The 13446-nt window shown below is 30.9% G+C and overlaps 2 protein-coding genes across 2 annotated transcripts; one reads left to right on the top strand and one right to left on the bottom strand.

Moving 5' to 3' along the window:
- Positions 1-303: 303 nt before the first annotated feature.
- LOC108774215 (RNA-binding protein 42) lies at positions 304-12904 on the bottom strand. The gene is made up of 6 exons (XM_018540266.1): positions 12675-12904; positions 12360-12461; positions 10517-10758; positions 10064-10438; positions 9783-9977; positions 304-504 (listed from the first exon to the last, which is right to left on the bottom strand). The coding sequence occupies exons 2-6, from the start codon at positions 12398-12400 to the stop codon at positions 380-382; spliced, it is 978 nt and encodes a 325-aa protein (XP_018395768.1). The 5' UTR covers positions 12401-12461; positions 12675-12904; the 3' UTR covers positions 304-379.
- Positions 4378-9227, top strand: LOC108774216 (uncharacterized). Its single transcript, XM_018540267.1, has 4 exons — positions 4378-4444; positions 6907-7156; positions 8572-8819; positions 9034-9227. The coding sequence occupies exons 2-4, from the start codon at positions 6930-6932 to the stop codon at positions 9195-9197; spliced, it is 639 nt and encodes a 212-aa protein (XP_018395769.1). The 5' UTR covers positions 4378-4444; positions 6907-6929; the 3' UTR covers positions 9198-9227.
- Positions 12905-13446: the final 542 nt, after the last annotated feature.

Below are 13446 nucleotides of genomic sequence, written 5' to 3'. Positions count from 1 at the left end.
AATAGTCGACGATGAAACTAATGCCTAAATTCTAAGCGGATTCGTAAGGCTTATAACATTCTCGTAAAATTTGTAAGAACTTTCAAGTGCTTATACTTTATGTAATATATTTACAGATAACTTCTTACTAGCTATAAGATTTATCAGAAATTATAGATATTTAATAACAATTGTACGTCTTACGATGTATATGCGTAAAATTAAAATACTAAACATGTAAGTTCTTACAAATTTTACGAGAATAAGTTACGATTCTGCTTAGAATTGATCCATAATAACATCATAATTCACAATAATCTGTTCGTCTGTCTAAACTATCAGAGTGTGTCGTGTATGGGTGATCGAAATAATCGAAACATAATAAGGAGAATTCATCTCGTCATCGACCAGTAAGCAGACCAATCAGTGTTTGTTTCTCCTTCTCCTTCTTACGTACAGACTCTAGATTCCTTTGCTTCCATGAGCTTTTCCGAAGTTTTATCGGTCGAGATCCCACATATCGGCCTGAAACACACAATTGTCAGAAATATAACTTATTAAAAACAACTTGAAATTTCTGTAATAGGATTGGTTCGTCGTACATTAAGAACCAATATGATGTGCTACAATTTTACAATTAAAATTATAAAAGTGTATGCAAATATAAATTTTTGTATTTTGTCCAAAATGGAGTAATTGATAATAAATGTACTTATACCTACACATACACATAAATCATAATACGTGTTGCTAATCGAACAATTGAGATCATCAAATATATCTATTATAATATTATATATGAGATAAAATGAAATTTATGTATTAGGGGAGAGTGGTGTCTAAATTGGACCTATTTACAGTTTTTGTTCTTTATAAGGCGTAAATAAAGTCCGATCATAAAACCAATGATGCCGTTCGAAAGATCATTTAATTTCCTTCATTTTTGCTTTAGACTATTTTGACGTTACCCGTGTCAAGCTATAATGGAAAATGTAAAAATGCATTTTCCGGTCTGGAACTATGAGTTCCAAATCGGACCTCTTCTATTTTTATGAACTTTTAGATAGAATTTTAAAATATTTTAATTAATTTTTGTTAGTATTGAGTAAAAACGAGCAATTTAAAACTCAAAGATAAAAATGCCGTTTATATTATTAGATATAACAATAATAATTTAGGCGGCTGGTTAGAAGTCAGCGCAGTAAGACAACGCACACATTAAATTCTAAAGTATACTTTACTATAGCTTAGAAGTTACAAATATATTTGATAAAGACGTTTCGGCCATTGGTTTTGGCCATCCTCAGCAAAAAGTGTACAATATAAAAAAATCCTAGCTTCGTTGATTATTGTTCATCAACTATATAATCCATACGGCAAGCACAATCATTCGCCTTTGAAGTCAATAAAAATTGTATCTAATGTAATTTATCATAACACTCATTTAATTTTATACAGAGAAAACAGAATCATATCACCAGGAAGTTTATTAACTTCAACTCCTTTAGACCAGATCTGGTCGTTCGATCATTAATATTACAACCAGGTTGTGGCGAACCTTCTTTCTTCAATGAATTAGCTAGCTTACTCGGTTTTAGTATATTTTGATAGGTCCGATTTGGACACGCGGGTTCTTTCGAACGATTGGAACAAATTTTACAATAAACCACAAAACTCTTGATATTTTTGAATTCTACACTCTTTAATTATTTTAAATCAATTACCATTTAAAATTTTAACATCTTTTAAATAATGATTTACAAGGATTTTCTTTTTTAAAAAAATTTTCGCATGATAGCCGAAAATACATATTTGCATCTATTCTATGAACGTTATGACAGAGTACTGCCACATATGACAAACTACTGTCACATATTCGGTGCCTTATAAGAATTTTACATTATAAATAGCACGCAAATCTACTTAACCGTATTTATTTAAATTAAAGAAAGGTCCGATTTGGAACAAGGTCCGATTTAGGACATTCTCCCCTACCTAATACTTTTTTGTCTTTGTTTGTAGTAATTTTATATTGAGGTGGAAATGCGTTGTTACAATGCGTAATAAGTTGATATCTTTTTGAAATTAATGCCTGAGAAAGAATTGATTTGGATATTATAAGCTGTGATATCGAAATTAAAATATTATGGAAATGTTTGGATATCCAAAAATAGGATTCATTTAAGTCAAAGTCATCACAGTCGAGAGGAGAATTCGGATCAGTTATGTAAGTTTGTTCAACGTGTTGCGAGGTTGCACTGCGGACTAATGATTAATCTCAAGCCCTGCGAGTACCTCAAGCAGCTACGAATCATATATCCGTTCTATATTCATCATATCCTGAACTCTCCATCTCGTACATTACATACATATACTATATGTGCACGCAATTGGACGATCTTTAATCTAACGTTGCGTTCATTTGTTCAAACTACTTGTTGCGTCCGCTCAGTTTTTCGCGAGATACTTCTAGCTAGATATTCTCTTTCTCTCTTTCACTTTCTACTGCCTAGCGAATCTAGTCATAGCTCTTTCTCGTTTTTCTTTCTCTCTAATCCTATTTTCCTCCTCATTCGATAGCAAAATATAATATGAACTTTGAACAAAATCGAGAAACAGACTGAGATTTGAACCAAAAAAAAATTTTGCTCTGTTTTACTATATACAGGTACTGAGTCGCTTACGTATAGTAATGAAACTTAACTAAAATGAAAGATTATTGTTAGAAGATCAAAAAGTTCAAAAGTTCTGTAGTCGCAATTTTTTGTCGACTGTTCACAAATGTACTCTTTGAAATACCGAATATATTGTCATATTTTAATATGAAATGTAAAATATTATCGAATCAAAAAACATCAACAAAAAATCAGAAAACAAACGAATCAAATTTGTAATATATAATTATATAATATCATTTTTTAAAAGCAATTATGTGATTTCTTTATATCAAGTGATCTTGCTATTTTATCATATCTTATTATTCTGTGTAAAATATTAAGGTTAAGTAACAAAAAATTTAATAATTTATGAAATATTTTATATTTTATGTCAAAATATCCCAGAATAAAATATATAACCTCTTAATTTTTTACAACTTTACTATTAAAAAAACATCTCATTTCATTTAAAAAATAGCGATAACTTTATGTACAATTTTAAAAAAAATTGATTTATTGATTCTGATAGACTTTTTTCCTCAGATTTTTAAATATTAGATATTTAGCAGCTTACCTATTATATTTTTTTGTCAGTATAAGATTTATTATTACGTACAAGAAATCCAAAACGGATTAGGTCCTTCATACTAATTTTTACCTGCAACGTTCGCCAACGTTGTGCAATGTTAACAAATAAGAGACCTCGAATGCTTTCATAATTACACGACGAGGGTATATATTTTATTACATGACAAATCTATCCGCAGAATCCCACATATCAGCTCATCCGCGGCATACCACAGAAATTTCAACAAATTTCCATGCGTATCTATACTTTATGTATAATTCATTAAAAACTAAACGTATAAGTTGACAAATGAATATAAATAACATCATTTTACAACATTCCTCAAGTCTGAAATATTTTAATAATCGGTGTTATCTGAGGGAATCGCACTACGTAGGCAACGATCATTAAACATTTATACTTCGCGCATTACCACCTCGAATTTAATTCAGCCTATCTTTAAGCGAACATGCGCCAAGATGTACTTACAAATAGATATACTCATAACTATTTTCAATAAATTTTCTATTGCAATCTTCTACATCAAATACAATAGTAATACTGAAACAAAAAACTATGTAGTATATCCATTTTTATTCCTTTCTTTAAATAAATTAATAAATTTTGCCTTCAATCTGATCGTACAAACTTTCTCTCTAAAAAAGTATCCGATCTGTAATGATTCCAAATTGCTTCTCTTTATGTTTTTTGAAATAGTACTTAAGAATTACTGATGGTATTTTTGCAACCGTAAATCAATAGTGTATAGAAAATGCCTGTATTATACTTATGACTTGTAACTTTTTCCAGAGTAATTTACTTTAACTATTTAAACTGTTTTAGAAGTCCTTTCAAAATAAAAAGATATGAGAAAAATCATAATGATAATAGCAATGACGACAATGACGAGAAATAGTGACAAGTAAAGCGAGAAAAAAATAAAAGAAACTACGAATAATCGGACCATACAGCCTCTTCCGAGATTTTTGATTGGCTGTCGCTAAAGAGAGTGGGGTATTACGAGAATTTGTAGTAGAAAGTAGGGGTTGATGAATGGAAGTAGCGGAACGCTCAGCCTCCTGACGCACTTGATCGCATCCACCCCAACGAATAACCGGTAAACCGTACAACTGTGCGGTTTCGCATCCGAGTCGCGAAACCGCCCCGTACTTTACTCCAAGAGTGTATGCCAAGAAGCTTAAATCGAACGAACGAACGAACAATAGTGGCGTATTCCAAGGTATGTGCTCTTTTCGATATAAAAATCAGATTTTTTTAATTTTAACTGCTAAGGTAAAATACCCCCGAATCGAAGAACTTTCTCATAAAATGTGATACCAATTTCACGGACTTTGTATGCGATTTTTAAAACGATTATTATTTAATTTCGACGTTGATACGGAATTTTCATTTTATTGGAAATGTCTATATGAAGTGATGTCGCGACGAAAAAAGGGAAACGTCGAGATGGAATAAGATCACGTACTTCATTACGATCACCTATTGTCATCATTGTCGCAAAAATATCCGTTGAATATCCAGAAGTCTCGCTGTACCCTTGATTTTTTTAAATCCGCATGTAACGTGAAGAAATAATATTTTTCTCCTCTACAAACTTGTTTAACTTGTTACGCTGTATCGTATGGGTATGCGGGAACATATGTGTGATACAAATATATATGTGAATGCTAAAATTAGAAGGAATGTTATATAAATAGTATCGTCGTTGTAGAAATTTCATGGGAGAAGAACGTAAACAGCATACCCGCCTGTCGACAAATCATTATTGTATAGTAACGATTAATGTTCGCAAAGTGACAAATGGGCCAGAGCTTTTGCTACGTACGTGATGCGTCAAGCATGCGGGGTACACGATAGTAGATTTTTGCATTTCAATATTTCTTAACATTATTTTTACCCGTAAATACTCGTTTCGAAACAAATTCCTATGGATGATTTACAATATATACCGCTAAAACTATGCCAATGTTTACGGGAGGGAGCCGTTCCTCGACGATATGTTTGTTATTCGTATTTCAGAATATTCAAAATAGAAACAAAATATTTAAGAAAGAAATCGAACAACAATGAATTATCTATATTTTGAGAGCGGGTTAAATTTTTGACAATTATAATTCGTATTAGATCGATGATGATAAATCAATTAAGAGAAATAATTTTATTTTCAAAACGGATCTTAGTGCTCAAGTATTTATTATTATAAGTCAATTGTAATCGTACGATTTAAATACGTAATATTTTATAAAATACACTCAACAGCAAAATTAAAGTATCACTTATCTTGTCCCCCAAAAATAGACAAATTTCAAAAGAGTGTAACTTCATTAAAAATGATAGTAAAAAAATTTATAAAAAAGCATTCTAAAGCTTGAAATCTCTACTTTCGAAAATGATAATTGTTATTTTGATTTGATTAATTCTTTACGAAGTGCGGACACAAATAAAAGTGCGACAAATCTAAAAAATTTTTACTAACTTTGAGAAATTACATGGCGCGAATTAAAAATCATACAAAAATTCGGTTTATAGCATTCGAAAGCGTGAACCTTTATCTTTAATTTTCTTTTTTATTGAGCTCTGTACGATTTCTTTTTATCGCATTATTCAACATTGAAATAAAAATAATTCTTTTTCCTAATATTAAATGACTAATTTTGTTTTAAAAAAACTTCAGGCAAACTTCAATGATAAAATTCAATGATAAACTTCGTCAAGAATTATCGTATCGAGATGTTTAAAAAACCATTTTCAAGCTTGAAATCTTTACTTTTCATACCAGTATTTCAAAAAATAGTATTACTGATATTTCGTGAAGTTACGTACACAGTGAAGATGCATTAAACCTCAAAATTTTTTACGAAATTTGAAAAGTTTCACGACGTAAACTAAAAATTGTGCACAAATGTTTACAAAAATTTGACTTACAGCATTCGAAAGCGTGAATCTTTACCTTTAATTAATTTTTTTATTATTGAGCTCTGTATAATTTTTTTTCAACGAGTTATTCGACATTGAAGCAAAAGTCCTTTTTACTTTAATGTTGATTAACTCGGTGAAAAAAAAAATCGTACAGAGCTCAATAAAAAGGAGATTAAAGGTAAAGGTTCATGCTTTCGAATGCTGTAAACCAAATTTTTATACGATTTTTAATTCACGCTATGGAACTTCTCAAAGTTAGTAAACATTTTTGAAATTTGACGCACTTTCATTTGTGTCCGCACAACTTCGTAAAGAATTAATCAAAATATCAATTATCATTTTCGAAGGTAGAAATTTCAAGCTTTAGAATGCTTTTTTACAAATTTTTTTACCATCATTTTTGACGAAGTTACACTCTTTCGAAATTTGCCTATTTTTGAGGGGCAGGATGAGTTAAGTGGTGCTTTAATTTTGTTGTTGAGTATATATAATGTTTAAATTACTTAATATTATAATTCTATACAAATATAAGCTCAAGAGATTAAATCTAAGTAACTTTATTAATCTAACTTTATTAAAAATCATACAATAATATATTTTATTTATATTATTGTACGATTTTTAATAAAATTATTTATAATTCATACGAACAACTAGTGTTAGCTCACATTGGCAATAATTTTACATATACTTAATATTATTTATTAAGTCTATATCCTACTAGATTAAAAAATGTATTCGAATCTCTTTCTCTTTTTTTAGTTTTTTGAGAATAGGAAATTAGAATGAAAGCAGTTTTTAAATTGTCCCCAATAATAATACTTAACACATTGTGGACAATGACCGGTTATGCGGCGCCGCTGCTCGATACAAAGGATATTTGGAGTCAAAATATCTTTGCACCTGTAATCAAAACAGCATGCTCTTCTGACGGACAATGCTGGGGATGGTTACCGCTATTGGAAACGCATGATGGCAATGTCATACTAAAAGAAGATAACGATATCTCAAGGTATATACATACGGAATGTATGTATGCTTTCCTTCTGATAGTGTTTTGCGCTTATATAATTTTTCTTCAAAAATTAAAAAGTGAGAAATCTTAGAATATTTCAGAATTCATGATAAAAAATTTATATATCATATGATCAAACATGAACACACACGCGCGCGTACACATAGAAAAAGATAAAATTCATAAATTAAAAAAAACGAATATATTACATTTAAAGTATTGCAAACATTTTGTTGCATATATATAAAAATATTAAAATAGTTGTACATATAATATATTCTACGCATAAAATAATAATTACATGCCACTATTAAGCAATATTTTATAGATCTCAATAATTTTGTAATTGTATAATGTATTGAATAATACAATAATATTTACTATAATTGAGAATGACTTGATCGGCGTCGAAACGTTTGTTTATGTAATTATTTTTATTTTTATGTTTTGAAATTAAACGTTCTTTACTACATAACTGGCTTTTAGCCTTTCAACTGTTTTATTTTGTTTTATTCTTATATATAGAGAACCTTACTATTACTTTTTATTTTAATAATTACATGTTTCGACTGCAAGACTGAGTCCTCTTCAAATGTCTAATGTTTAAACAATATTATAAAAAGAAAACGAAGTAAAGTAAAAAATAGTAATTGTCAAAAATAATATTCGAAAATAATACTCTAAATGAGTAATTTCCAGAACGAACATAAATTGCTCACAAACGATTGATCGTATGGAGGAAACGTCTGGAAATTTGTGGTCTATGTAGTTTATTTTTCACGTGATGACGGTAACATGCATGTTCAAAAATAATCAGAAAATTAAATGTTGTCAATAGAGAAACAGTTGTAATTAGACAGAATCATTAATCAATACATTGCGACTTGAGTTACTCTCATCTCGCGTGGAAGTCACATTGTTGACTGAAATCTGGTAGAAATGCCAACCTAATCCAGAAACTCCTATTTTTATATAAACGTCCATACTTTTATATACAGAATAATTTAAAACATCATATTAATGTAAAAATATTATACAATTTTACTTTAAAAAGTTGACCTTAAAATCTTTGAAACATCCCTACTTATAAAAAAAAATATACATATATACATATATGATATATTTTTGTGTTCAAACCTCTAATGTTCCAATAAAAATCTAAAAAAATTTTTTTAAGTTATAAAATTATATAGAAATTATAAAAAAATGATTAAATTCATTATACAGAAAATAATAATCTCTGAGAAAAATTCTTAGAAAAATGTTTACAAAGTTTTTACAAGAAACTTTTACAAAACATATTTTTATAACAATCAAAGTTTCTATTTAAAGAAAAACTTATCGCAAAATAATTTTTTTAACATCCTCTTTGTAATTAATCTTTGAATTGAATATTTTCTTGTGTCTGATAGATTGCAATCTCGGCGCCAAGTAGCAACCCCGGTATCTGAATTTATGTTGAGATCATGGAAAGATAATACGTTAGATAATACGCAAGAACCGGGACGGGAGATTCGAGCATCTTTGTCAACAAACAAGCAGATGCCTATTAAAATCACAAAAAAAGATGTATTCGTATCTCGTAATTGGGGTGCCGGCGGCATGCCTTTCTCTGTTTTATATATGAGTCCACGATCAAATCATGCTGTTACAACATCGAGTAAGTATTAATACAATACTGGCTCCACTTGATGTTACAAATGCTTCGAAGCATTTTTTGACCAATGAATAAAATTCTTTTTTCCGATTGGTCAATCAAAAACTTCGAAGCATTTAACGCCAAATGGACCGCAGCCACTAACATAGAAAAAAGAAACAGAGTTTCCTTTGTTTCTAGAAACATAAGTAATATATATGTATTAATATATTAATAGCGACTCAACGACAAGAATCGAGTGTAACAACCGAGAGTTTGACATCTTTCGCAGAACATCCGAATTCGCGTATTGGTTCACGAAATGGTCAATCTACCATACAACCAAGAAAACAGTATTGGACCATACCACAGCTGTTTATATCATACGGCTGGGGAAAATAAAAACAAGTAACGCTGATGTGTGATATAATGACAGACATATCGACATAAAGAAAAATGAGAAAGAAATTAATTTTCACAATAGAAATAGCTAACAAATGCAAAACAAATTGTCAAATTTTATTGCAACTATAATGCATTTTAATATTTAAAATTGTAACTCACATTTATTTCTTTATACAATATTTTCTTTAAGATATAATAATATTATACATATTTTCTATTTAAAGTAGATTAACATTAAATGCATTCAGCAAAGAAAACAGCTTTGCAACTGATGTAAAATTCTTCAGTATGATTGGTTTATACATTTAGATCCATAAGGAATCGAAAGCAAGAACCAACCGTATTCAAGAATTTTACAACAGTTGCAAAGCGGCATTCTCTGCTGAACGCAACCATTGATTGTATGCTCCTTTTCATTTATTATTTATTATTATTATTAAGTCATTGTTTAAGTCTCTTATTTTAAAGTATAATATTACGTTAAGCGAACAATAATACTCCAAAAGTATAAAAAATATCAATGTTATAATCGAAATATTTTTTGTTCTATATTTATTGTAAAAAAATAAATATCCGACTCACCATTCATTTCCTTCATTGCCTTGATAAAATCTTGTGGATCTTTAAAGGACACAAATCCGAAGCCTTTGGTTTTATTTGTCCGTTTATCTCTAACCACCTTTGCTTTTTGAAAACTAGGATACTTTCCAAATACTCTCACCAGCATTTCATCAGTAACATCATTCCCCAGATCTCCGCAAAATATCCTAAAATCATCTAGACAAGATACAGAATACTGTTATATAATTTTTTTTACAAGAGAAACCTAATTGTATCACTTAGCAAACATATTCATTACTAACCTTCATCCCATTCTAATAATGAAGTATCTTCCCAGGTTTGCCCACCAGCAGTCCTTATAATTTTCTTATTTTTTTTCCCTTTACCCTTGGGATGACTCTCTTCTGCGCTAGCGTTAGCCATAATGGAGCTTGCTTTTCCTTGACTGATAGCCAATTCAGCTGCTGTACTGACACCTTTGACCTTTGGCTTCTTTTTACCCTCATCTTCAGGAATCTTCGTATTAATAATTTGTTCGATAATTTCTGGATGGATCATTGGCGTTGAGACAGAATCATATGTTTTTGGTGTTGCACTTAAACATGGATCCACCATATTTGATATGTAAGGATTGCTTATTTGTGCAGGTGAGGAGTACGTTGTAATAGGAACTGAACCTGTAAAATTTGTCACAAACTTGTGAAACAAATTCTGTTATATTATTTTTAAATACAACACAAAAGTATCAATCTTACCTTGTCGTGTTACTTGCTGAGGAATTAACATCGGTGGTGGTGGGGGAGGAGGTGGAGGTGGTGGTGGTGGTGGAAACCCAATCATTGGAGGAAATGCTAATGTTGCTGCTGCTGCTGCTGCAACTACTGGTGTAGTAAGTTCATGTTGTTCCAATTGTCTAGCGACCTGATTATATGTGTTTGCACCTATTACTGGTCTTACAATTGGTGTTACAAGTTGTCCTCCAATCTCAGCCTCAAATCTGAAATTTATATTTAATAAATTAAAAAACTGAAATAAATAAGATAACTTTTAATCACATCCTTCATTTTCTCTAAATATATCATTATATAATTTGTTGTATACTACTGTATCAAAGTCATATACAGAATACATTTAAAAGGTACAAAAAAACAAAGGTAATTATTTAGAATACCCCCCCCCCCCACTTAAAATCTTAATAAAAATGCACTCATTCAATATTTTTTCACTCAAAATGAAAGAATCTGGTAAAAAATGCAGCGGTTGGCCTCGTGAACCGAGATATTAAACATAAAGCCATAAGAAATTGATCAATCACAGGTGAATGCGAGAAAAATAATCGACTGTTTGATAGGTCAATTTTTTACAGCTTTCAGCTTAGGACCTCTTAAAGCAAGGTTGTGGACCCAGCCTACTAAGCCTACAATAAGTCATAAATCAGAAGTAAGAAACTTAAAATTGATGATTGTGATTGGTTCATTTCTAGCTTTTATGATTTATAATTTATGACCTATGGCTTATTGTAGAAGGCTCATAAGTCTTATCGATAAAGTTGACCAATAATCAACTTGTACGACTAACGCTGATTGGTTAACTAACCGATTAAAATTAAGACTTACAACTACAGACTCATTGTAGAATAAGCATTAAAGTTCGAGATTTTAGAGATTAAGATATCTGTCAACCAAAATAAATGATTGCATTCAGCAAACTTGACTTAACTGTGCAAAGCGAATCCATGACCGCTTACTACTATTGATTAGATCGAAGAATTACTGCTTTAAAAACAAAAATTTACTGCTTTAAAGGTACAAATTCACTGCTAATGCAAAAAATTTGAGCGTATAAAACAGTAAATTTGTGTTTCTAAAGTAGTGCTTTTGTGTTCTCAAGGCAGTAATTTCATGTTTTTAAAGCATTGAATTTGTATTAATTTTGAAAGCAGTGAATTTGTGTTTATAAAGCCAAGAATTTGTGTAACTAAAATAGAGAATATTTATTTTTAGGAGTGCAATAAGTGGTGCAATAATTTAGAGAAAGAGAGAGGGGAGGGAGAGAGAGAGCGCTGTATTACATTATTTCAGAACTAGTTCGTAATTTTTCGTAAAAGAGAACAGATCTTATGTATACATAGCACTGCATCGAGTTAAGATGACAGATATCTTATACTCTAAAATCTTGAACTTTAAAGGAGCCTACAGACCAGAGCGGCAAAGCGGTGAGCGATAGCCAATGAGAGCCATGCTTTTACACAAAAGCATGGCTCTCATTGGCTATCGCTCGCCGCTTCACCGCTGCGCCGCTCTGGTCTGTAAGCTCCTTAATGCTTACAATTAGTATCTCGGTTCACGAGGCCGATTGCCATATTTTACTTACCAGATTCTTCCATTTTGAATTAAAACATGTCAAACGAGTGTTTTTTATATTAGGATATTCTAAATAATTACCAAAACATAAATAAGGTTTGGTTGAAAATCACATTTGATTATATACTCTGCATATTATAGATGTATCTCTAAATGTAACTCTGAGTATTATAACTAGTATTATAATCAATTAAATATACGATAAAATCCAAGAGGTAAAGATAACTCATCATACCTATTCATCTCATCTTCCATTTGCCGAAGTTTATCATCCATATCTGCAAGCTGGTTGTTGACGAAACAAAAATATTTTTTATTTATATATGTTCGCGTCTATCTGGAATTAGATTTGTAATAGATAGAATAAATCAATTTCCTCTCTTGTAAGAAAATCTCAGATAATAAATGGATCTGTTTTTTATTCCTACACTGTCTAAACCAGTGCACACGGTGCAATAAGTTAAAATGAAACAAACGTATAATTTGTTTCACTTCACAGTGCAGGGACAAAAAACCGACACGAAGTTGGGTTACTTATGCTTAACCTTACCCTTTTCTTTCTAGATGTTTAGGCGTCTCTTTTTCTTCTTTACTTAATGGCTTTTGTCTCCATAGATCAGTAGATCAATACGTCCAGAAATTTATAAGTGAGTGGATAAACGATGAGGTCGATGTAATATAATGCGTCAAAAGTGTATGTACCATAGTCCATAAACCGATGAAACCAACTCCCAAAATCCCAAACCAACCAACAACCTCACAATTGCTCACACCAAAAAACCAGAGAGAAGCCTTCGAGAAGGATCTCTACTGTTAAGCGGGGAGCACAGACTTTTGCATAACGCATAAACCATATACATAAAGAATTTGATTGGTCCATTGACTCATGCATAAGAAAATGGGCCAATGAAAAAATTCCTTATGCACACGCTTTATGCGTTATGCAAAAGTCTATGTTGGGGCTCTTACTTTATTTTGAAGCGCCTCTATGTCCACAAAACGTGGACATTGAACTATGTAGCCAATGTCCACGATCGTGTCGGTAATATCCACGATTTTTGGTTCGAATCTTCCCTATGTCCATGATTTTTTGGTCGAATCTTCCCTATTGCCTATTTCTACCAATGCAGATTAACTTTGGTGGAAATGGGCATATGACCATCTTAAGCCATAAGGAATGGACGAATCATAGTCGATTATTCCTCTTTTATTCGACTGTGATTGGTCAATTTTTACAGATTACGGCATAAGTTAACATTTTACGGTATAAATGAGTATAAATCAACCCTAATCCTTCTTTTTCTCCCACTTGACGGAAGAGA

Source organism: Cyphomyrmex costatus, unplaced genomic scaffold (genome assembly GCF_001594065.2).
Source record: "Cyphomyrmex costatus isolate MS0001 unplaced genomic scaffold, Ccosl1.0 scaffold24, whole genome shotgun sequence".
Lineage (NCBI taxonomy): Eukaryota > Metazoa > Arthropoda > Insecta > Hymenoptera > Formicidae > Cyphomyrmex > Cyphomyrmex costatus.
This window is presented reverse-complemented; position numbering and strand designations above follow the sequence as displayed.